This window comes from Erinaceus europaeus, chromosome 11 (genome assembly GCF_950295315.1).
Source record: "Erinaceus europaeus chromosome 11, mEriEur2.1, whole genome shotgun sequence".
NCBI classification, from domain to species: Eukaryota; Metazoa; Chordata; class Mammalia; order Eulipotyphla; family Erinaceidae; genus Erinaceus; species Erinaceus europaeus.
The window spans coordinates 71,656,969-71,683,999 of NC_080172.1; the positions used below are offsets into that span (position 1 = coordinate 71,656,969).

The 27,031-nt window shown below is 39.0% G+C and overlaps 1 protein-coding gene across 2 annotated transcripts in view; it reads left to right on the top strand.

Annotated features, from left to right (window-relative positions):
• The window catches only part of LRRC8C (leucine rich repeat containing 8 VRAC subunit C), a 98,739-nt gene extending 86,930 nt beyond the window's left edge, over positions 1–11,809 (top strand). For both annotated transcript variants that reach the window (XM_060202024.1, XM_007524659.2), the window contains exon 3: positions 5,021–11,809. In XM_060202024.1, the coding sequence (XP_060058007.1) occupies positions 5,021–7,294 (2,274 nt within the window). In that variant the 3' untranslated portion in view covers positions 7,295–11,809. The remainder of the gene's footprint in view (positions 1–5,020) is intronic.
• The last annotated feature ends 15,222 nt before the right edge of the window (positions 11,810–27,031 follow it).

Below are 27,031 nucleotides of genomic sequence, written 5' to 3' on the forward strand. Positions count from 1 at the left end.
CATTTATAGGATAAAGGTAAAGAGAAATGAAGTATAAGCTAATTAGACAGACATGACAAAAGAACAGAAAGGTGAAATTAAAACTTCCAGATGCTTATAAGCTGCAGTTATTCACAAAGACACACAAAGTACCCTTTTCCCTTCTTTTTTTTTTTTCTAGGAAGCTGACTTACTTTCTGTTTCCTTTCCTTGTTTGACTAACATCTGAAAATGCTGAGTCTTCTCCAGTGCTTAGTGTGCAGAAATAATTTCTAGTGATCATGCAATGTAAGTTCCTTCCTTTCTCTACTGTAGCTTTTTAAAATTATTATTTATTTTATTTTTGAGAGAGATGCAGAGAGAGAGAGAAACACCAGATCACGGCTCAGCTCTGGCTTATGGTGGAGCGGAGGATTGAACCTGGGACTTAGGAGCCTCAGGCATGAGATTCTGTTTTCCTAACCATTATGCTGCCTCCCTTGCCCCCTCCTGTAGCTTTAACCCCCGTACTGTGGACTGTTGAACTCCCAGGCGCACCTGTGCCTTAACACAGCCCTGATTAGACACCTGCCTATTCGCATTCTCTGAGAATTCTACACTGAGCTGAGTCTTTGCTAGAGTCAGAGTGTCTCCTTTTATGCTGTGGCCCCTCAGTTAATGTTCTTAGTGACTAAACTCCAGCTTGTTTTTGTTTTTTTTACCCCCCTCTCATTATGAGACTTTACCACTCTTAGCCAGTGTACTCAGAGATAGAGAGGGAGAGACACCACCACACCAAAGCCCTCCTTAGTTACATGGTGTTTCCACATGCTGTCTCAGGGTCTAGTGCCTATGCACACGTGGCACAGCAGGCATCCTCACAGTGAGCCAACCCATAAATTCCACTGTTATCCTAGTCTCATTTCTGAATAGTTAGCATTTCGGAGGAAATCAATCACCATCTTTCCCCTCCTGGGATTTAAACAAGTACATTTAAAAATGTGTGTTAGGACCAGAGAGATAGCACAGCCAGTAGGACCTTGCCATGCACATGGCTCACGTATAAGCCATAGTACCACATGGGAGATGCCAGGAATGATACCAGATGTAGGGAGCTCCAGTGTTACGGATTTTCTCTGTCTCTACTTGAGTGAGAAGCAAAGCAGTCTAGGAACAGTGAAATGGTTCATGCATGAGGCCATAACCCCACCAAAAAAAAAAAAAAAACCCACAAAACTATCTTCATGAAAACTGAAAAGGAAATAAGATCACAAAGGAACTTTTGGAGATCATCTGTCTATCACTTTCCTATATTTATTGTTCACTATATGCCATCCTAGCTGCCTAGCTGAGGCTTTGTGTAGTAAGAGGGCTACATGAAGTGGTAAAAGAATACCAGCTTGCTCAGCCATTCCTGTGCCTTGTGAACCTAGGCAAGTTACTTAAGTGCTCTGGATGTCTACTATGTTCTTTGGTTGAGTAATAGAAATATGACCTACTTCTGTAACATGGCAGGAACTAAGCAAGTGCCTTTTTTTTTTTTTTTTTGAAAAATATAAAAAGACACCCTCACTCTGTTGGCATAATTCTCAATACACACAACTGAGTAGTGAGAGCACAAATAGGGTTTCAGCCCACACCAGCTTGGCACCCTGGCTCAGTGCATAGCCAGAAAACCCCGTGGCAGCGAAATTCCAAAAGCTTGTCATCTTTACCAAGTGTTGAGAAGGGCAGGGGCAATGATGAAGGCCAATAATGGACCTGCCTCATTTCTTGGCAGAGATTGAGTACCCTTAAAGGGGGGGTGGTGGTTACATCACCCAACTGATACTACTTTTGCATTAATCCTTCTATATCTTCATTCCACCATTAGCAGTGTCATACCAGCATATTATCTTGGAGGTAAAACTCTTAAAAAATGTACTCAAAAAGATTCCTTACCCACTCTGGCCTCTAGCTCCCACCCTCTACCTGATTCACAGATTGCTGCAGCATTAAATTAAACTTTGAATGGGCAAAATTCCAGCACATGTACCCGAACACTGAATTTTGTAATGGTTTCTCCTCTCTATTCTTCAGATATGCTGGAATTTATCTAGACTTTCCCTGTTTTCTAGTTCAGGGCAAAGTGCTTAACCCACAAGTGTAAGAAGTATACTCATCGAGATGTATGATACAAATGAGAATTTTTATTTCTATTTATTTTAAATCTCAAGAAAAAGAAATTAAGCTTTTTATAAAATTAACAAATAAATTTGGCAGGATTTTGTGGACATAATTAAAAACAGACATATATATCCTGAGTGACCATGCTCCACATGTACTCCTAAGGAGATAGTGACAAAAATATTTGAGGATCAGGGTTTCAATTTTCACATCTCTGTAGCCACTGAATCCGCTAAATGTAACCACAGTTGTTATTCTTCCATGCCTCCTTTTTATTTATATAATGCATGCCCCCCGGCCACTGCTTATCATCTAGATCAGAATATATATTCTACCACCCCTCTCCTGGATTCTTGTAGGGGATAGGTACCTGCATGACAATACTATTATTCCCAGTGACTATTTTCATTTTTGATAGAGACACAGAGAAGTAGCGGGAGTGGAGAGGTGGAGAGCCCCTGCAGCACTGCTCCACTGCTCATGAACAGTTTCCCCTGCAAGTGAGGGCTGGGGGCTTGAAGCCCAGGCTTCGTGCATGCTATCATGTGTGCTCTAGCAGGTGCACCACTGCCCAACCCCTAGAACAGAACTTGTATAAATCAAATCTTGTAGTCAACTTTATTTCTCAGCTTCATTCTTTCATCATTTGCATAAGATGAAAAGAAGTAGACTTTTCCCCTAAAATTCTGAATATTATGTATAAAGCAATGTTTTACTTAGAATATAGTCATATGGTAGGGTCAGCATATGATTTACTTAGAAGATATACTTTGCCATGCTTGAGCACCCAGGTTCGAGTCCCTGTCTACCACATGGGAGCACCGATAAGAGGGAAACTTCATGAGATGTTAAGCAGTGCTGTAGTGTCTCTCCTTCTCTGTCTTTCTCTGCCTTGTTTGTTTGTTTTTGCCTCCAGAGTTATTGCTGGGACTTGGGGTCTGTACTGCAAATCCACTGCTCCTGGAGTCTGCCCCCCCCCCCCTTTTGTCCTTGTTATTTGCTTCTCTGCCTTTTTCATCCTCTGTCTAGAAAAAAGAAAAGTTTTCTGGGCATGGTAGAATTGTGCCAGCTCAAAATCCTAATAATGCTCTAGCAGCAAGGAATAAAAATGACAAAAAGTCAAAATGGGATCTTATTCTTTTAATCTTAGAAATAAAGTAAAATAAGACTGGACTCTGGGTTTAGGTGACTTAAGATAGATGAGTTAGCAAGTTTTGTTTTGTTTTGTTTTTAAATCCTTTCTATGCTATGGTCTCAGCTGTGAAATCAGATTAAGGTAACAACTAAAAGGATTAATCTCCATAAGATTATTGAAGTCAGTTATGCATGAAGCAGAACTTTGTGGCGGCCAGGCATTGGCTTACCTGGTTAAGTACACAGCACATGTTACCATGTGCAGTTTTCCAAATTTGAACCACTGCTTCCCATCTGCAGGGGGGATGCTTCACAAGTGAGCAGTGAAGCAAGTACTACAGGTGTCTCTCTGCCTAGCTCACTATGTACCCCCTCCCTCAATTCTCATTGTCCTATCAAATAAAGAAAGAAAAAAAGTAGGGTGGAAATGGCTGCCAGGAGCCATGGATTCATCCTACAGGCACTGAGCCCCAGCAATGATCCTGATGGTAGAACAAACAAAACAAAGACTGCTGCCATCACTGTAGTCACCATCCATATCTACACCATTAGGAGAAGGACTGTCTCTCCTCGACCTATCCAACACTAAACTGAAAGGATTCATGCCAGTCAGTTTTCTCAGCAAAGTGATTCGGGTGACTCCTGTGTAACAGACACTCTACTAACTACTGGACACCACTCCATTGTTCCCTGGTCTAGTGAAACATTATCTCCCATGTCATCACTTGTGGATATACTCCCGTGTAACAGCTTTGCAGTGAATTCAGTATCTACCTCTATAATCAATAAAAAGGGCTGTGCTGTTATAAAACCACTAAGTATTTGGGTGTTGCAAGATCACTAAACATTTTCTGCCACTTGACATTTTAGATGTTCCTGCATTATTGATTTTCAGTATTATTTCTGTCAATTCCTTAGTTGTTTTCTCTACTCTGAAGTATATTCTGGTTCAAAGAGATCCGCTTACATGAACTTCCTCCTGGGAATGACATCTTCCATTGATTCACAATGTGTTCTGCCTCATACCACCTATCTCCAAAAAGGATTTGTTCAGTCTTGCCCAAACCTTAGTTTTATGAACCTGTGAACATTCACAAGGATTTTTTTTTTTTTTGCCAATTGAAATATTGAAAAAGAATAGAAGTTCTCAATGAAAAGCTAGAAAGTTGAAATATTACTTCATTATTGAATACTTCTGTGTTCCTTCAGCTGTCTTTGAAGAAATGGTCTTCAGAGCATTTTTGTAGATTCCCATTAAAACCGTTCATTATTAAGGTAGTACAGAATATGGGAGGAAAGGAAAAGGAAACTGATGGGAATTTCTTACGTTTCTTCCAATCCTTCTACTTCTCATACGCAAACTAATATTTTCTTGGGTGCTATCCAGTTCAAGATTGAGTCAAATAAGAGGAAGTGCTTCCTGGACCTATGATTGATTCTCCCAGCCTCTTGAGAATAAATTCAAATTATTTAACTATTTTACATAAACTCCTTTGAATAATTTCTGTGTTATGAATATTTCTGTCCTGACAAAATCTCTACATTTTTTATGTTTTAACCCAGACTTGATAAACAAAGTCAGATTTTTCACTTTGTCAACATGTGAGCTAAGAATAAAATATTGGTGCTGGAATTGAACATTGTATTCTCCAGGCAAAGGAAGTGGACGTTTATTGGATGTTATTGCTGCTTTCTTCTCACTAATAACATTATGAAACCTCTTTGAGTAATATAATTTGAAAGTATTATTTCTGTGTTTCAGGTCATGCAAGACAAAATCATCTGCCTTCCCAAAAGAGTTCAGCCTTCTCAGAACCACTCCTCTGTTTCCAATGTCTCTCAGGCAGTTGCCAGTACTACTCCACTGCCTCCAACTAAACCATCTCCTAGTAACCCCACCACTGTAGAAATGAAAGGACTGAAGACTGACTTGGACCTCCAGCAGTACAGCTTTATAAATCAGATGTGCTATGAGCGAGCCCTCCACTGGTATGCCAAGTACTTCCCATACCTTGTTCTCATCCACACCCTGGTCTTCATGCTGTGCAGCAACTTTTGGTTCAAATTCCCTGGCTCCAGCTCCAAAATAGAACATTTCATCTCAATCCTAGGGAAGTGCTTCGACTCTCCCTGGACCACACGGGCATTATCTGAAGTGTCTGGGGAAGACTCAGAAGAAAAGGACAATAGGAAGAACAATATGAGCAGGTCCAACACTGTCCAGTCTGGTCCAGAAGGTAGCCTGGTCAATTCTCAGTCTTTAAAATCAATTCCTGAAAAGTTTGTGGTTGATAAATCTACTGCAGGGGCTCTGGATAAGAAGGAAGGTGAACAAGCAAAGGCCTTATTTGAGAAAGTGAAGAAGTTCCGGATGCATGTAGAAGAAGGTGATATACTATATGCTATGTATGTTCGCCAGACTGTACTTAAAGTTATAAAGTTCCTAATCATCATTGCATATAATAGTGCCCTGGTTTCCAAAGTTCAGTTCACAGTAGATTGTAATGTTGACATTCAGGATATGACTGGATATAAAAACTTCTCTTGCAACCATACTATGGCACACTTGTTCTCAAAACTGTCCTTTTGCTACCTGTGCTTTGTAAGTATCTATGGGTTGACATGCCTTTACACCTTATACTGGCTGTTCTATCGTTCTCTGAGAGAGTATTCTTTTGAGTATGTCCGACAAGAGACTGGAATTGATGATATTCCAGATGTGAAAAATGACTTTGCCTTTATGCTTCATATGATAGACCAGTATGACCCTCTGTATTCCAAAAGATTTGCAGTGTTCCTCTCTGAAGTGAGTGAAAACAAATTAAAGCAGCTGAACTTAAACAATGAATGGACTCCTGATAAGCTGAGGCAGAAGCTACAGACAAATGCCCATAACCGACTGGAACTTCCTCTTATCATGCTCTCTGGCCTTCCAGATACAGTTTTTGAAATCACAGAGTTGCAATCTCTGAAACTTGAAATCATTAAGAATGTAATGATACCAGCCACCATTGCACAGTTAGATAACCTTCAAGAGCTCTCTTTACACCAGTGTTCAGTCAAAATTCATAGTGCAGCTCTCTCTTTCCTCAAGGAAAACCTCAAGGTCTTGAGTGTCAAGTTCGATGATATGAGAGAGCTGCCCCCCTGGATGTATGGACTCCGGAATCTGGAAGAGCTCTACCTCGTTGGCTCTCTAAGTCATGATATTTCCAGAAATGTCACCTTGGAGTCTCTGCGTGATCTCAAAAGCCTTAAAATTCTTTCTATCAAAAGCAATGTTTCCAAAATCCCACAGGCCGTGGTTGATGTTTCCAGCCATCTCCAGAAGATGTGCATACATAATGATGGCACCAAGCTGGTGATGCTCAACAATTTAAAGAAGATGACCAACCTGACTGAGCTAGAACTGGTCCACTGTGACCTGGAGCGCATTCCACACGCTGTGTTCAGCCTGCTCAGCCTGCAGGAATTGGACCTCAAAGAAAATAACCTGAAATCCATAGAGGAAATTGTTAGCTTCCAGCACTTGAGAAAGTTGACAGTGCTAAAACTCTGGCATAACAGTATTACCTACATCCCAGAACATATAAAGAAACTCACTAGTTTGGAACGTCTGTCTTTTAGTCACAATAAAATAGAGGTGCTGCCTTCCCACCTCTTCTTATGCAACAAAATTCGATATCTGGACTTATCCTACAATGACATTCGATTTATTCCACCTGAAGTTGGAGTTCTACAAAGTTTACAGTATTTTTCCATCACTTGTAACAAAGTAGAAAGTCTTCCAGATGAATTGTATTTCTGCAAGAAACTTAAAACTCTAAAGATTGGGAAAAACAACCTGTCAATACTTTCACCAAAAATTGGGAATTTACTATTCCTTTCCTATTTAGATGTTAAAGGCAATCACTTTGAAATTCTCCCTCCTGAACTAGGTGACTGTCGGGCTCTGAAGCGAGCTGGTTTAGTTGTAGAAGATGCTCTGTTTGAAACTCTGCCTTCTGATGTCCGGGAGCAAATGAAGACAGAATAACTTATTTTTGCCTAAGTCTGACTGACACATGCTTCTACCAAATACAGTATAAATAATTAGGTAGTCTTAATGCCTTTCCTATTTTATTTTTTTTTTCTCTTTCACACAAGACAATATGTGCACAAAGATTGAGCAAGGAGTATGTATTTTTAAAATAAAAATTTAATTGTATTTTTTCAATATTAATATTTTAAAGTTTATTTGTCCTCAAGCCTAATGTATCTGTTAATTTCTGTTGATTTAACAGAAATGGATGCTTCCATCTGTTCTTTGTAGTCTTTGTTTTAGCTTTTAAATTCACTCTCATGAAAGGGAGAGAATTTTAAGTTACATGTTTTTTTTGTTGTTGTTGTTGTTGGTTTTTTTTTTTGGTATTTTTGCCAAGGTCATTTTTAGCTTGTTTACACCTGTACAGGGTTCTTTTTCTATCTGCATTGTGCTTGTACCGAGGAATGTGTGCTAATTATTTTAATACCAGCTGCCTTCTTCACTTCCAAGTCCTTCATTCCATATAAAAACTCTTTGCTGGAGTATAAATTCACATAAGTGCATTGTCACAGACTTATTATTTTAAGATTTCCCATTACACCAGAAGCCTAAATTATGTTATTTCATATACCTGACAGTCTTCGACAAGGATTTTATAAATGGGTAGAGACAGTCATTTTTCATGGTTGATATGCATGAGTGAACTACATATAATCTAACTGGTTTTGCAGTTTTCCAACATTTTAAAACTAACTACAGAGGCCTCACCCCCTTTTAGTTTTAATATGACTTTATAATGCTGGTGAACAAGCTTACAAGAAACTCAATTTGTTTTAATAAAATAGGTAATTAAATTAAAATCATAGATGCCTGTTATTTTTTCAGTAATTTAATCATCTTTGATATCTTGGTATGTGAGTTCATCCGATGGAAAAAAAAATTTGTTTCACTACTGAAGTGTTCTGTGAAAGAGCCGTTCACTCAGATCCTCTGCCTTTCTTTGGGCAGTGAGGCAGAGATAACTAGCCAAATTCTGCCTGTTGCACAAAATAATCCACTTGCATATGTGTGTGTGTAGTCATCAACTTCCTCAAGCTTGCCCATGCTACAAATGTTATAACACAAGCACAGGAGCTTTCAGTGTTTCCTTTGATTTAAGTGTCTGAAATGGTTCTGTTATGTTTTGTTAAATTATGACTAATTTGCCAAGTGGATGTCCTTTAACAACCATTTCTGATGGAAGAAGACAAGCAGTTACTTATCATTGTCCTTAAAAATCCAACCTAGTATAAGGCTTGGGAAAAAAATTTTCACTGACTGGTAAGCTGTGTCAAACAGGAAAATGAAAACACAATTTGTACCCTCAACCCAGGACTGGCACTGCTGAATATGAGAATTTTGTTTTATGTGCCAAATTCACATGGACCATTTTCCAATGTGATCTAAGAAAGTAAATTCCAAATGGAAGTCTGGTCTGAGAAAAATTTATAGCTTAAGATAGAATTTTTGGGGCTAGGGGAGTCAGGCAGTAGAGCAGTGGGTTAAGCACACGTGGTGCGAACCTCGAGGAACCCGGCTCCCCACCTGCAGGAGAGTCACTTCACGGGCAGTGAAGCAGATCTGCAGGTGTCTACCTTTCTCTCCCCTTCTCTGTCTCCCCTCCTCACTCGATTTCTCTCTGTCCTAACCAACGACATCAACAACAACGACAATAATAATAACCACAACAATGATAAAACAACAAGGGCAACAAAAGGGAAAAAATCGTCTCCAGGAGCGGTAGATTCATGGTGCAGGCACCAAGCCCCGGAGATAACCCTGGAGGCAAAAAAAAAAAAAAAAAAGAATTTTGAGGTTCAAAATCAGATTTAAATTTGCTCCTTGATCATGGTGAATTTGTTCAATGCTACTCTCCGTGATACATTTTGGGGTGAAGGATTCAGGTAAGAGATGCTTTTCATTTACTTAATAATTGTATCATGTAGACTGAAATGCTTCAGTGTTTCTGCCCTATAGTTAAAGCATTGGAATTTTGATTTTGTATGGCTGACTTATTTCCACATAGAATGGAAACAATGTGTCTAAAGTAGTAAGATGGTTACATTTCTTGTAAGATAAAATATTTGATTTCAGAATACTGTTAGGATATTCTTATTATAAACAATGTGCTATATTTAGAAACATGTTCCATATTTTAAACAAATGAACAAAACCTGATTGTCCATGGTTGGACATGACAAAAATACCCTGTTAAAAGACAAACTTAGATAACTACTGAAAAATCATTAGGTGTGCAGTTTCTCTGGATAAAATGTGTTATTTTCTATATAACCCTTCAAAAAGGGAATCTATTCAGGTCAAAATATATATGATGAAGTCTTTATCTAAAGTTAACTTATAATCTCACAACAAATAAATCACAAGTAATTTTACCACTTGTAACAATTTGCTCAAAATTCTAAAAGAATTTACTCTTAAATAATTTTGCAGGTCAGATCTCAGTGTCAGTTTAAATAATACCCAGCAAGTCACTATAATTCTAAGACTTTGTTTTAATAAAAGGGAAAATTCAAATATTTTATAAAAGTACTAAGGTCTGAAACTTCATCTGGAATCTGAATTTTCTGACTCTAGCCCTTTTTACTATTGTAATTTTTTTGTTCGCATTCTTAAATACTCAATTACTATTTAGCCTTTAAATGGTAAACTCAGGTAAATGAACTGCTAACTTTTCTAAAATCCTTTAGCCAATTAACTCAATGTAAAAGGGATATGTCCCTTCCATATTTACAAGTGCTCTTGATATATATATATATATACTAGTTCTCTTTCTCCAGCTAGGATTTATGAAAAAAATGCTTTTGGAAATATGCACCACCTTAAATATTCATAATTCTTACAACTGCTTGAAGCCCATAATGGGTGTGCTTTTTTGATCAATTTTAATGGTTAAGTGTAAAACAAACAATTGTGTGTTGATAATCTGGTTGATTCAGCATATGAATATATCCAATTGGAATCTGCCTAAGGAGACCACACATGAAAAGAAAAGAAAAAAAAAAACTAGTTATTTCTTGGGGGTTTTGTCTTGTTTTTAGCACAAAAGTTTTAATATAAAGGTTCTTGATAGAGTGTCAGTGACCTACCTGTTTTACCATTGGAATTTTTTTTTATTGTTTCTCTACTTTTTTTGTTTCTGCCATTACATTTCCCATGTAATTGTTGTAGTGAATTCTAACAACTCACATGAAATCCTGTGCAACCAGCACTGCTTTTTCAAAATGGTTTAGCAAAAAAAAAAAAAAAAAAAATGCCAACTAGTATTTTGTTCATTTGCAGGTATCTCCTTAATGATTTCTTAAACTATCTTTGTAAAGAGGGATATTCATAACCAGGAAACTTCCTGTAACTTGGGATGAGGAAAGTCCAATTTTTTTTCTCAGTATGCGATATTATGATTTCTGATATTAAAAAAGAAGGAAAAATTGTGGATCTATATATCATGTTACCATTCCCCCAAAAGTTTTGGTGTTGTGTATTTATTCTAATTCTACTGCAAATTCATCCTTTAAGTAATTTATTTTTCTGTTAATTGTCTACCAATGCCTGATCAATCAATAGCAATGATTATTTGTGTAAAGCAGACATTCATGATCAATCTTTATGAAAGTTGTTAGCAGTACTTCATGAATAGATAAGATAAATGGCAATATAAGTTCAATTTGTTTTGAGAGACTGAAGATTCAATTAGCATCTCTTATTAATCCTGAATATTTTAAACTGCTCACTTTTTTTTTTTTTCATAAAGTCTCAGTAACTCAGGGTAGGGTTCCATACTAACCTTAAATTAGCAAGACAAATGAACCAAACAGTCCAGATATAAGGAGAATACCTCAAGGTTAGTAAGGTTTTCTCATCCTCCCTTGTCTACTCAGCAAAATTATAAGAAAACTTGAATAGTCTCAGCTATAGCTACCAGTTATTTTTCAGATGTAGATCTTAGTAACATGTTTTTGAAAAAATGCCATAACAGCCTTCCAAACTAGGTTTGCACTCTTATTTTATATTCCTAAATTACCCTGGTAAAGGTGACATCCTTAATTTAATTGGGTGAAGAATCTTATCTCCCCCGAAGATTTTTTACTTTATAGGGAGAACCTGAAAAGGGGGTATATAACTTTTGGACAACTTATTTTCTTTCTGTGCCAACAGTTTTTATGCATATTTTTAATGTAGTATAATTTTACTTTCTGCTGAATATCATTCCCTCTCTTATATGATTCTGTCTTTTTAATATTTTGGGAGAACTGAAACTCAATGTGCTCACTCAGCTTCTCTTCTGTTGATTGTTTTCTCTTGCTATATGTGTTCTGATTGTATCAAATGCTGGTGAATCCTGTAACTGTCAAGATAGAGCTCGAAAGTTGATTTATCATAGTGCAAATTCATGATAAAATTTCATAATGTTATTGGCTATGTAGTATACAGGAACCGAAAATAAAATCATGTTTGTAATTTAAAATTTGAGATTGGCCCTTTTTTATTTATTTGTAGAAATCATATTTACCTTTGGCACTTCTGTATTATGGTGTAAACTGCTGCTGGGGCTCTCTCTGAACTACAGGAAATAGACTACATTCATTCTTTTACATTGTGTTGAACTGGTTTTGCAATTGTGACTAATTATTTCCTTCCTTAATTCACTGTAGTGCATCTAGCTGAGGTGCCCCTGGAGTTTCATTTGAATAATTAGTGCCTTAATATGTAATCAGTAGGACAATTTCTGAGTATTTGCCAGATCAGATTGTACAGCTACTGTCCAGCTGAACTTTCAGTAAATACTTTTGTGGTAATGATTATAGTTACTAAAGGGAACTAGAATGGATCTGCACAGCTAGGAGACCTCCTCCAATTAACTACATGCACTCTAAGTTCAAGGAAATCCTTTATAAGAAAAAAATTATATATGTTTTATGCAAAAGAGAATTGTGATCGGTAACTTTCAAAGCTTATACATATCATTATACATATGCTTCTAGAGTCATGTATGTTCAAATGTCATCCTAAATATTTCCAAGTAGGAAAAAATTAAAAGTTGTTCATAAAATGTATTATTTTTTTATAAATATTTTATTTTACTTTCATGAGATAGACTACAAAACTGCCCCATCATATACAAGTGTGCAGATTGAGCCCAGATCTAACTCATGCAAGGAATACTTTCTGTCACTGGACTCCCTTCCTCAACTCCTAAATCTTTGAATAAAGGTTATTGTTTGGGAGGTGGGGTGGGCGTTAGCACCTTAGGTAGATAGCACACATTTTAGAGCATAAGGAGCAGAGTTCAAGCCCCTGGTACCCAACTGCAGTGGGGAAGCTTCACAAGTGGTAAAGCAGTGCTGGAGGTGTCTTTCTTCCTCTTCCCCTCTCTATCTCCCCTCCCCTTTCAATTTATGTCTCTATCAAAAAAAGAAGAAAGGATTATTGTTTGAGCTTTAAACAAAATAAGGTGCAAACAAACATTCAGATAAGTGAAGCTATATTTTTAGTTCAAATATTTGAAGGAAGAGCACAGCATTAGTCAAAGGTATTATTTACTACCAGACACCTAAACAAGACTGGCTATTCAGATTCTGTTGATTCAGAAATTCTCTTAAGTTTGGGAACAGTGAGAAGATGGCCTTTCTCTTTAGTTTATTTAATTTTTATTAAAACTAACATCTAGGTGTCACAAAAATGTGTTTAGTTAAATTATTTTCTCTTTATCTTTCTTTTATACTGGAGAGTGCTCTTTCAAAAGAGTTTCTGCAGTTCGTGGTTTAATACTTGTAGTGCTAAGCTAAATTCTTTTTTTTTAGGCTTTATTTAATTATTAATTGAGACAAATTGAGAGGGGAGAGAGAGATAGAAAAGGAGAGAGGCAGAGAGACACCTGTAGCACCATTTCAATACTTTTGAGGCTTCCCCCCTGCAGGTGTGGACTAGGAGATTGAACGTGGCTCCTTGAACATGGTAACATGTACTCAGCCAGATGAGCCACACCCAGCCCCTTAAGCTAAAGTCATAAAAAGTAACTTCATATAACTCAGACTTGTGAAAAATGACACAAAAGAGGCAATATGAATATTTTACATTGTGTATCTCCTGCATAGATTTTCCAAGGAAAAAAAAATTTGTCCAGCAGTGAATTTGATCTAAAAAAAGATGTTGCAACATTTCTTCAACCTGAAGTACAAATTTTTAAAGATCTATTAAAATTTCACATAGACTCTGTAGGATAATTTTGTTAAAAATCATACTTTAACATTTGGACACCATTGAACATACTGAGTTAGTTTATTACAAGAAGAATTAAAATCCAATGTAAGGGGGAGTCCCATCACAGGCAGTGAAGCGGGTCTGCAGGTGTCTGTCTTTCTCTCCCCCTCTCTGTCTTCCCTTCCTCTCTCCATTTCTCTCTGCCCTATCTAACAACGACAACATCAATAACAACAACAGTAATAACTACACCAACAATAAAGGACAACAAGGAAAATAAATAAATATAATTTTTTTAAAAAAATCCAATGTAAAGACATGAGTATATATATATATATATAATGGAAGTAAAATTGCCTTTTAAGGACTAGGATATTTGATGCAGTCCTGAAAGGTAGAAGATGGTCTGAAATTGATAAATTGGATCGAATTTAACTCCAGTAGTTGATTTACTGAAAGAAACTAGATCTGGGGCACCGGGCAGTAATGCACCGGGTTAAGCACACATAGTACAGTGCAAGAATCCCTGTTCGAGTCCCTGGCTCCCCACCTTTGGGGGGTTTTCTTCACAAGTGGTGAACTGGGTCTGCAGGTGTCTTTCCCTCCTCTGTGTCCCTCCCCTCCTTTCTCATTTTTTCTCTATCCTACCCTATTAAAAATATATAGAGAAAAAATTGCCTCCAAGAGCAGTGAATTCTTGTTGCTGGCACTGAGCCCCAGCAATAACCCTGTAGGCAATAAATAAATTAAAGGAAGGAGGGAAGTGAAGGGAAGGGAAGGGAAGGGAAGGGAAGGGAAGGGAAGGGAAGGGAAGGGAAGGGAAGGGAAGGGAAAGGAAGGGAAGGGAAAGGAAGAGAAGGGGAGGGAAGGGAAGGGAAGGGAAGGGAAGGGAAGGGAAGGGAAGGGAAGGGAAGGGAAGGGAAGGGAAGGGAAGGGAAGGGAAGGGAAGGGAAAGGAAGAGAAGGGAAGGGAAGGGAAAGGAAGAGAAGGGAAGGGAAGGGAAGGGAAGGGAAGGGAAGGGAAGAGAAGGGAAGGGAAGGGAAAGGAAGAGAAGGGGAGGGAAGGGAAGGGAAGGGAAGGGAAGGGAAGGGAAGGGAAGGGAAGGGGAGGGGAGGGAAGGGAAGGGAAGGGAAGGGAAGGGAAGGGAAGGGAAGGGAAGGGAAGGGAAGGGAAGGGAAGGGAAGGGAAGGGAAAGGAAGAGAAGGGGAGGGAAGGGAAGGGAAAGGAAGAGAAGGGGAGGGAAGGGAAGGGAAGGGAAGGGAAGGGAAGGGAAGGGAAGGGAAGGGAAAGGAAGAGAAGGGGAGGGAAGGGAAGGGAAAGGAAGAGAAGGGGAGGGAAGGGAAGGGAAGGGAAGGGAAGGGAAGGGAAGGGAAGGGAAGGGAAGGGAAGGGAAGGGAAGGGAAAGGAAGAGAAGGGGAGGGAAGGGAAGGGAAGGGAAGGGAAGGGAAGGGAAGGGAAGGGAAGGGAAGGGAAGGGAAGGGAAGGGAAGAAAATAAACTAGATCTGGAAACAAAAGGGTACCACAGAGACTAAAATCCCTACCACCTCCCCCACTAGTTTTGCCTTCTTGAAATTATGTAAAATAGTTAAAACCAATTGCAGACTTTGTTTTAGGAACAGGCTTTTGGAATCATAGTCATTGCAGGGGTCTTCATTCTCTCCCTGATTGCAACAAAAATCCCACTCCTGGCCTTCTCTCTCCCATTTCCACTTGTATAAAAGACATACTCTCTGGAGGGCAAGAGGTTGATCTGAATTAAAATACTCTGTTCTATGATTGCAGGTTCAATAGGCAAAGTGATTTCCTTTATTTGTCAGAATTTGGCTTTCTGTGGCAACTGGCAACAAGCTCTTATTATTATAAGTTTGAGCAAGCAATGTCCACAAATTTTTTATTTAATTTTTCTTTATTGGGGGATTAAAGGTTTACAGTTGACAGCAAATACAATAGTTTGTACATGCATAACATTTCTTAGTTTTCCACACAACAATACAACCTTCACTAGGTCCTCTGCCATCATGTTCCAGGACCTGACCACTCCCCCCAACCCCAGAGTCTTACTCTGGTGCAATACACCAACTCCAGTCCAAGTTCTGCTTAATGCATTCTCTTCTGATCTTGTTTTTCAACTTTTGCCTGTGAGTGAAATCATCCCTTATTCATCCTTCTGTTTCTGACTTATTTCACTTAACATAATTTCAAGTCCATCCAAGGTGTAATGCCCACAAATATGTGAACAGTCAATGAGTTCTACTTATGCCTTTGAGTTGCAAGTACACATTATATGTTTTCATGATTAAAATTACTTTGTGAATGCTTTATGTTGCTAAATTCAATAAAAAAAAAACCAAAAAGGCATGTAAAATAATGTCATGTAAGTGGTGACTAAGGAAATATATAGTTGAACTTGTTACAATGGCAAAGAAGACTTTATTAACAAGTAACTTCAGAATTTTTGTTTTAGCTCTATCTGTTAGCCTCTGGTGAAATGACTCACAATTCTAGGTAGTTATGTTCAGAACCTTAATAATATCAACTTGCTAATAGATTTCATTGTTCCATACACCCCCAAACAAAGCCAGGATGTTGACAGCCTTTGTTAGTAAGGAAGTACTTAAAATGAGTTCATGCTTGTGAAATCTAAAACTGGAAATTCAGTGTCAATCCAAACCACTCAATCGAAATACTTGGCTATATAAACATTTTGTTAAATCCAGATAACCTCTCAAAGAAACTTACTTGGTATCAAATGGGAAATGTGGAGAATGCCAGAGGAATAAAATGCCTAATTGATATTATATAAAGCTTTTGTTTAATGAGTAGGTGTAGGGGAAATGTTTGATCAACAAGGGGCCTCCTAATAATAGATGTTCAATGACTTGCTAAAATTCAGGCTGAAATACTGTTTTTCAAATCCTCAACACATTAAGGCAATCATAAGTACAGCAAAACAGCTAGAATGTTATCTGCATATAGTTTGGGCCAGCTCAGAAAATACTAGTGGTTATTGAGGGCTTTCATTATAAATCTGAACAAGAACCTGCATCAAAACTATCTGAAAATTGACTCCCAAACTTTGTGGTAAATGTTGATAATGATATCTGTACTACTGACTATATTATAGTAAACAACTATAAGACAGAAGTTGATTTCTGCATTGTTTTAACGTCTGTAAAACCACCTACACTTTCCCCTATGTCTATAAGAAAAAATACAATTTATCTGGGGCTCTAGAAATACTTTAATAGAGGTAACAACAGAGAAGTTATATTTTATCTTTGCCTTTGAATTTATTAGCAGGGGACCATAGAGAATATTTCTAGAACTTCCTCCTTTTATTTAAAATTTTCATTAGTGATTTGATAACGATTAGAAATGTAGTAATGATTAACAAGATTGTAAGATAACAATGGGACCAGTGTTCTGTGTCCCTTCCCTTCCATTGGAAGCTTCCCTACTCTTTATCCCTCTGGAAGTATGGACCAAAGATCTTTATGGGGTACAGAAGGTAGGAGGTCGTGGACATTGGCAGGTCAATCTATAGCCCCAACCTGTTTCTATCTTTCCCCTGTGGTGTAGCCCTCTAGAGAAGTGAGGTTCTAGGATACATTAGTGAGGTACTCTGCCCAAGAAAGTCAGAATGGCATCATGGTAGATAGCATCTGCAACTTGATGACTGAAAGATGATAAGATATAAAGCAGGACAAATTGTTTAATAGGAACTCAAAGGTAGGAATAGAACAGATGAAACTAGGGGTCTTTGTGTGGGAAGAAGCTAGGACATCTATTTTAAGTATAAAACTGGCCCTACTATCTGCAGTTCTATCCATCCAAAGCTAAGTTTGGTGCTGTTTGTATTAAGATTTCTGAGGGGTTTGAGTTTTAATATTTACTAATATTGTATCAATATTGCTATCTGCTTGATAGTTTCAAACAAGTATCATTTAAAGAGTTTTTGTTGTTGTTGTTTTAACATTTAGCCATGATTTCGAAGTATGGTTATTATAGGGACTATCATGTTTTCCTTAGAGAGTTGAAGGCTCAGTGAGTACAAAAACTTCTATCAACAGTTCCAAAACTGTTACCAGTAGTTTCTGCCAGTCTTTGAAGCAATACATAGACATACACAAAACAAAACAAAAATATATTTTTTTTAATTATTCTTTGGTCAAATAAGGAAAATGGAAACTAATGTTTGTGGAAAGGGAGGAAAATACCTTCTCACAACCCAAATGTCTGAGGAACAGCAAGTCTATAGGAACTTTTTTTTTTTTTTTACAAAGCATTAACAGAGAAACTCAATAGAATGTGAAAATGTTATGCATGTACATAAAAATAAAAGATATCAGAAAACATAAGTAAAATAAAAGAAAAGTAAAAAAAATTTGTGAAAATATTGCCTTTGTGCTGGGTGTGCTCTGAGGAGGGCGGGTGGGACATAGAGTGACTGCCCAAGTACTTTTCCTTACACCTTAGGACAACGTAGTGTGCTCTACTCAAAATGTTTCAGATATTCCAGAAGATGTAGAAACTCGTACTAGGACACAAAGTGGCAAAACCGACAGTTAAATTTTCTTAAATGTTTTCCATTGTAACATGTAAAATGGGCCCTGAAAAAAGTATTGCTAAATCAATTAAGCTGAACTTTGGGTTTTGGTGTATTGCACCAAAGCACAGAACTACAGGGAAGTGGGCTGGGGGTTGGGGGGCGCTTTGAGCTCCTGGTGCCTGATGGTAGAAAAGGACTAATATAGGGGGTTGAGAGTGCTTTGCAGACGCTTATCACAGGGAGATGAGAGTATACCCATATATCAATAACAACTATAATCTATTAACCACCACCACCCCTCAGTAAAGAAAGAAAAATTTTTTTTTAAATAAGCCTACTTATTGATATTATTTGAAGGTGTTGAAATGGGTAAGGTCCATTATTTCTGCTCAAACTACCTCCTGGATACATTGATATTCTGCAGGTGCCATAGCAAAGTACTTGGGCAGCTTAAACCAACAGAAATTTATTGTCTTGGTCAGCATGTCAATAGGTTAGTTCCTTCTCAGGAATGTGAAAATGTATCTGCTCCATACCTTTGTCTTTTCTTTTGATGGTTTGTTGGCAATCTAGCATTCCTTGGGCTCACTGTGTGAGCCAGATCTCTGCCATCATTTTCATATGACATTCTTTTTCCTATGTGTCTCTTTCTAGGTCTCTTGTGTCATAACCGGATCAGAACTCACTTTAATAACTTCATCTTAACCTAAAAATCTACAAAGATATTCACAAGCACAGGAAATTAGGACTTCCACATCATTTGTGGGGGAAAATTCAAATCCACAAACAACACTGGGAAAGACATCTTTTCTTGATGAAGTTTTTGTATTTCAGATAAATTAAAAAGAGATTTTTCTTCCCTCCAGGTTTATTGCCAGAGGTTCAGTGCCTACAGTATGAGTCCACCAACCCCAGCAGCCATTTTTCCCTTTCTTTTTCTTCCTCTTTTATTTGGAAGGACAGAAATTAAGAGAGGAGGAAGGGGTAGAGAGTGAGAGAGAAAGATAAATAGCTACAGACCTGTTTTATTGCTAGCAAGTATCCCCACTGCAAATGGGGAGCAGGGGTTCAAACCTGGGTCATTGTGCATGGAGCTATGTCCACTTAACCAGATGTTCCATCACTCTGTCCCCTAAAAATAGAATTTGAAGCTATTGAAGATCAACTAAAGGGGGTTGTTTTGTTTGTTTATTTTGCTGGGCCTCCCCTGATTCCACTGCTTCCTACAGACTTTTGGTTTCCTTTTTAACTTAAGTCAGAAAGGCAGAGACAGCAATGATCTACTATTCACAGAACTTCCCCTGATGTTCTAGTGGGAGCCCAAGAAGGAACACAACAAAGGGCCCAGAGGTCCCCTATGAGCCCCACTGGTACATTTCTAAAATTATATCTAGTCAGTCATGCTTTAGGGACACAAATGTTTATTGAGACAAAGCAGGGACAGAAAAGACACAAGCTTTAGAGGCATGTAGATCCCCCCAAGAGAGGGAACAGAGAGGGCCCTAAGTTTCTTCTAACTTTTATAGTGGGTTCAGAGGATTCTCAGAACCCTGAGAGAATTAATTTCAGCCATTGTCTCCAGGTGTACACATCTGCATTCATCTGCATTTTTATGGCCTTAGCCGTCAGATGGAAAGAGATGCCTGTACTGGATACAGACATCTTGGCATGTCTGGCTCCTTTTCCAGGCTACCTACAAGGAGCAGGGAGAGTGGTTGCTAATATATATCTCTTTCCCAGAAGAGTCTTTCCCTAAGCAGTCCCCTAACAATGTCATGCACTCCCCAGAGATAGTGTTAGAGTCTACATGTTAAGGTTTCAGTCACCCAAGGCAATCTTTCACTTCAGACACACTGCAAATTTCAGGCAAAATCTTGTTTCTGACCAGCCAGGTGTGGATCAGATGTCTTTGGAATCCTCTCTTCTGACATTAGATACACAAATTATTCTGTCTAGCCATACAACAGAAGTTCCCAGAACATTTTCCATGTGTCCAATACATTTGCTAGAACAGTACACAGAACTAAGGAAATCTCTTAATCACTAGGTCATGAATCCATTCCAAAAAAATACCAAAGGACAGGAATTAATAGCAATATGGAAGAGATGCCATTAAATGATGGGGGAAAGGTATGGAGCTTTATGCTTTTTCTACTCACCCCCACCTCCTCACACATGATCTTGATGCTCACAAACGAGAATATTCTGTGATGCTCCTTTCTCTTGGCTTTTTAAAATTATTATTATTGTTATTATTTATACAATGGAAATATTGACAAAGCCATAGGATCAGAGGGGTACAATTCCACACACTTCCCACCACCTGAACTCTGTATCCAATCTGCTCCCCTGAAATCTTTCCTATTCTTTATCTCTCTGGGAGTATGGACCCAGGATCATTATGGGATGCAGAAGGTGGAAGGTCTGGCTTCTGTAATTGCTTCCTCACTGAACATGGGTGTTGATCCATACTCCCAGCCTGTCTCTGTCTTTCCCCAGTGGGGCAGAGCTCTGGGGAGGTGGGGGTCCAGGAAACATTGGTGGGGTCATCTGCCCAGGGAAGTCTGTTTGACATCATGGTAGCACCTGGAACCTGGTGTTTATGTATCCATAAATTAGGGGAAAACAGATACCATAAAGCAAAAGTACACAATAGTTTGCAATGAGTAATTAAATGAAGCAAGTAGAAAGATCTATAAAAAGATACCATAAAGTACCTAATGAAATAGTTTCTACTTAGACCTAGATACCATCCTCACCTACCTCCTATTACAAGTTCTTCAATCACTCCAAAGCTAACTCCAAAGCTTGTCAAAGTAAGGATTACAAAAGCTGAATAAGGGCAAGAGACTGGAATATTTTAATTCTTCTAGTGTTTGCCCTTCTTCCGTAGCCAGTCAACAGCATCAGGTTGAGCCTGATGTAAAGTTTCGAGACCTCCTTTGAATCTGGAGAGGTGGCAGTCGTTGACTATGTGGGTCATAGTCTGTCTGAAGCCGCAGGGGCAGTTCGGGTCGTCTCTGGCTCCCCAGCGATGGAACATAGCGGCGCACCGGCCATGGCCTGTTCGATAGCGATTGAGGAGGGCCCAATCATAACGTGCTAGGTCAAAGCCAGGTTGATGCTTGCAGGGGTCTGTGATGAGGTGTTTGTTCTTGACCTCAGCTGACTGCCAACTCTGTTTCCAAGAGTCTGGAACAGAGAAGTTCAGTGTAGGCGTAGGGGACCAGATTGGGTGACGAATCGTCAAGCGTTGGACAGGGTGGGCGAAGATATCCGCGTATATTGGCAGGTCCGGTCGAGCGTAGACGTGGGAAATGAACTTAGATGATGCCGCATCCTGACGAATATCTGGCGGGGCGATGTTGCTAAGAACTGGCAGCCATGCAACCGGGGTGGAACGGATGGTTCCAGAAATTATCCTCATGGAGGAATATAATTTGGAATCGACCAAGTGGACATGGGGGCTACGGAACCATACTGGGGCACAGTATTCTGCAATGGAATAGCATAATGCCAGAGATGATGATCGTAGTGTGGAAGCACTCGCACCCCATGAGGAGCTGGCCAGTCTTGCAATGATGTTATTCCTCGCGCCCACCATCCCAGCACCTGGGACCATAGTCAGGGAGCCCTGGGATTCCCACACAGACATGATGGGCCTAGACCTCTAACAGATCCCTCTCTCCACTGTCACTGGTCATCTCCATCAGGAACAATATAATGGACACCTTTGTGGGTCCCTATAGGATCTTGCCCTCATTGTGGATCAACAATGGTAGGGACTGTTCCATTCTCCAAAGGGAGGTTGGACAACATACTCTACCTGATACCTGAGAAACATGGGTCCTGAAATTAGTGCAGCCTAGCCATGGTTCCTAGCCATGACCACAGAATGTGAGCTAAGACCTACAAGGATGCAGAGGTTACATAGGTTCCTGTGCTGAATGTGAGCTCCAGTTTAAATCAGTGGGGTTTATAGTTAACAATATTTATATACTTTTCCCATATTTGGGAGCTACTCTCTTCCCTGATCCAGCTTTCTAGATTTTTTTTCCAACTATGACACCATCTCCCCAGACAATAACTTGTGTCCACCTGCATGTCAGATGTCAGGCTCAGGCAAAAACTAGTAAAGTCATAGGCCCCTTGGAATATACTTTACATAGACATACTAGCTTTTTTCAAAATGGAGACCCCAAATCTTTATCTGCAATATTCCAACCTTTAGGTTCCTGATTAGTCAACAATTTATTCTGCTTTATATCTTAACTCTTTTATTTCTTTCTTCTTTTTTTTTTTTTTTGTATAATAACACCATTCCTACCACCAGAGAACTGTTTGGGCCTCCCTTCCCCCCCTCCCCTCCCCCAGTGAAACTGAACATCTTAACTCTTTTTCATCCACCAGGTTCCAGATGCTACCATGATGCCAACCTGATTTTCCTGGGCATATGACCCCACCAATATTTCCTGGACCCCCGCCTCCCCAGATCCCTGCCCCACTAGGGAAAGAGAGAGACAAGCTGGGAGTATGGATTGACTTGCCAATGCCCATGTTCAGTGGGGAAGCAGTTACAGAAGCCAGACCTTCCACCTTCTGCATCGCATAATAATCCTGGGTCCATACTCCCAGAGGTATAAAGAACAGGGAAGTCTTCAAAGGAAGGGGTGGGATATGGAGTTCTGGTGGTGGAAACTGTGTGGAGTTGGACCCCTCTTATCCTATGGCCTTGTCAATATTTTATAAATAAAAATAAAGACCTCAGGAAGGTTTTGTGAATGGAAACTAGAATCATCTTAACTTCCATGTCTGGTATTTAATCTTGATTTTAGGCTGGCATCTCAGCTAGGAATACTTTCAAAGTGGTTTTCACATAGCATCTTAGCTTTGGAGAAATCAAAAGTCTTTCCAAAGTGACCATTCCAAAAGACAGAAAAGATACGGTATCCCTTTTTATGACTGAGCCATGAATGTCACATACCTCTTTTCTGCCACACTCTCCTATTTGAGTAGCCTTATATCTTACCCAGTTTAGGTGCAAAGCAGAGGGGACATAGCTCCTCACCTATCAGTGGAAAGAGAGCCAATGCTACACTGTAGGAAGAAAATGTGAAACAGGAGACACACAGTTACGATATCCATGAAAAATGCTATAAGTAGTAAATATTTGATTAGGTACTTTATGGTGTCTTCCTTAGTTCTTTCTTTTTGCTTGCTGAACTTATGGAGTCTAACTCTACTTACAGAAGATTACTGAGGTACGTATTTTCCTCTAACTTATGGATACATGTGCACATGCACCCTGTCCCTTAAGCCCTGTTCTATATCTAGAGTCTGAAATTTTGTTAGGGAATGTCATCCTGACCTCCCTGGACAGACAGCCTCACCAATGTGTCCTGGAACATCATCTCTCCAGAGCCCTATCCCACTAGGGAAAGATAGAAACACTATGGATAAAACTGCCAATGTCTGTGTTCAGCAAAGAAGCAATTACAGATGCCAGAACTCCTATCTCCTTCACCTTACAAAGAATTTTCATCCATACTCCCAGACAGGGATAAAGTATATGGAAACTTACAATAAAAGGGAAGCTTATAATAAATGAGACACGAAACTTTGATGCTGGAAACAGTGTGGAATTGTACCCATGTTATCTTACAATCTTGTTAATCCTCATTAAATCACTAATAAAATTTTTAAAAAAGAAAAAAAATGCTATGTCACACTCCATGTCAATTTCAATCAATGACCAGTAATACTACCCACTTCTTCAATGTTTACTAATATTTACAGGAAAATAATATAGAATCCATAGACGTCAAACAAAAGTAAATTTCGTGATAGAAGGTGGAGTCAAGGTGACAGAGGTGACAGATGGAGGACAACAACTGGCATACTCTCTGCAAAAAAAAAAAAATTGCCTTAAGCCTGGGAATTCCAAGTGAGAGTAGGATTTCCATGTCAGTAGGAGAGAAACTATAGAGGAGGAGACAAAGAAGAAGCACAGTTGAATATTATAACTAATCTATTAGTTGAGAAAAGGCTACTAAGAGAACAAAGGAGAATGGACCTGGCCTCATATATTCTCACACTTCAGTTTGAACACAAAAGAAACTTCATCTCCTCTTCCAAGGAAGTGGTAGTGGTCTCACATTAGAACAAAAACTACAGCCAATATGGAGTCAAGCCACGAGGTGACTGGCTTCAGTTGTCTAGGAACAGACTAGAGGACACCCCACACCATACCAGAACAGCAATAGCCAGGACACAAACTACAAAAGACACTGAAAATAATGGATAAATCAAAAAGATCTACAACAATGAACCAAGACATGAGCCCAGAAGAAATTTCAAGTAAGTCAGAAACAAATAAAAATGAGGAAAGCATCCAAACATTAATTGATGCATTAGCCACAGGAGTGAGGAAAGCTTTAAGGGGAAATACTATCAGAAATAGGGAAATAACCAATGAGACCCTGAAATAAAATGTTATTTATATTGAGGTAATCACTGAACTGAATGCTGAAATAGCTGAACTAAAAAACCAGCTAACAGAACAAACTAATATTGTAACTGAACAAGGGAGAAAAAATAACCAACTGAATAATGAAGTTGAGGGAAGGGAGAGCAGATCAACAGAAGCAGGAAACAGAATTAGACCAAAGATGAATTAGAGAAAACTAAGAAAGAAGTAAAATAACTAAAAAGAGAGAGATAGAAAGAGAGACTGAGAGACAATGAGAACAACAGTAGAGATATATGGGATGACTTCAAAAGAAGTAATATATTCACAGTCGGCCTACCAGAGGAAGAGAGGAAAGGAAAGAAAGTATCCTAGAGGAAATAATAGAAGAAAACTTCACCACCCTAAAATCAGAAAAGACATCAAGGTTCAAGAAGCCCAGAGACTCCCAAACAGAATCGACCCAGATCTGAAGACACCAAGACACATCATAGTTACAATGAAAAGAAGTAAGTATAAAGAAAGGATCCTGAAGGTTGCAAGAGAAAAATATAAAGTCACCTACAGAGGAAAACCCATAAGACTATCTGAAGGCTTCTTCACATAAACTCTAAAAGCCAGAAGAAAATGGAAAGATAGCTATCGAGCGCTCAGTGATAAAGTTTCACTCAAGAATAGTATATCCTCCTAGACTGTTATTCAGACTGGATGGATATATTTTCCCCTAAATTATGGATACATGTGCACATGTGTTCTATCTCATGGGCCCTGGTCTATATTTAGTTTCTGTGCCTGTTAGGAAGTCTGCTGTTAAAAATGGAATTAAGGAGTCCTATGAACTAGGAAAAATCTCAACAGCAGAAAAGAATTCATAGTGAAGACACCAAGCCCAACTCCATCATCATTTTGCTAGTGTGCTCATGCCTTGGTTGTTCTGCACATGTGCTCTCACTTTGTCAAAACAAAAGCTTAAGAATGCCTGAAACTATGATCTCTTTAATTGTTTAGGGATGAGACCATAGCAAGCCCCAAACCATGCGAGATAACTTCCTTCCTTGGCCTCTTTTTCCCTGCAACAATATGTCTCCCAAAGTCAGTCAGTTTTCAAGTTGTTTGCAGATACTCATGTACAAGTGATGAGTATACTTTGGCCTGTAACTTACACAACTGAATTACAGGAAGAGTCTCACCAGTGTCTGTGGCAAAAAGTGAAAAAGCTGTATCTAAATGTCTCAACTCCATTGTTATCTAGGCTTAGGATTCTGTCTTGTGCTCCAGCATTGTGACCCTCTTTAGTTCCACAACCTTCACAGAGACTAGAGATAAGAACAGATCGAGCTTCTAGTCCTATTTCCTATAATCTTAACCTTAAATCTGTCTGAGAGCAAGGCTCATTTGACACCTGACTATCACTATTATGGTGACAACAACTTCCTTTTTTTCTTTTCTTTCCTCCAGGGTTATTTCTGGGCTTGGTGCCTGCACCATGAACCCACCGCTCCTGGAGGCCATTTTTCCCCCTTTTGTTGCCCTTGTTGTTGTAGCCTCGTTGTGGTTATTATTGCCATTGTTGATGTTGTTCATTGTTGGATAGGACAGAGAAATGGAGAGAGGAGGGCAAGACAGAGAGGGGGAGAGAAAGATAGACACCTGCAGACCTGCCTCACAGCCTGTGAAGTGACTCCCCTGCAGGTGGGGAGCCAGGGGTTCAACCGGAATCCCTACGCCGGTCCTTACACTTTGCGCCACATGCGCTTAACCCACTGCGCCACCGCCCAACCCCTGACAACAACTTTCTAAATGTTCTCCCCTTACATCTTTCATTCTCCTCATCGCTATTGCTAGATTAGACTTTCTGAAGTGTAACTGTGACTTTACCGTCTCACTGCTCAAAAGCCTTTCTATTTCTTCTAAATTTAACCTGTAGAACTGAAGCTGCCTTTCAAAACCCATCATAGTCTAGAATTGACCAGCACAAGTCATGGAATCCCAAATGAATTCAAATTTTTGCTATCTATTTAGTTTTTTGGGGTGATTTGAATATGTTTAGGGAAGAAGGACTTGTTCCCTTTTCTTAAAAATTCAAATGTTAACAAGTGACTGAAGAAACAGGGACTAAGGGCTAAAACAAAAGCCCTGATTCTTCATCGAACCTGAGTCTAGAAGACTAAATGACTTGATGTAAAAGAAAGAATTCACACTCTGTCTCTGTCACTTTCTGATTGTGTTGAAGTAAGCCATTTAGCTTCGTGAGTCATAGTCTCCTCACCTGTAAAACGAGGGTGGGTATGTTCATTAATTATTGTTGTAATGATTGGTAGTATGATATAAAAATGGAATATCTAGTTCAATGTTGCCCTCAAAAAGTTTACTGTTGGAAGCAGTGGAGCAGCAGCAGCTGTGTTTCTCTCCTCTTCTCTCCCCTCCCGGATCAATTAGGAATACCAAAGAAGATCACCTGGGACTGCAACAAGG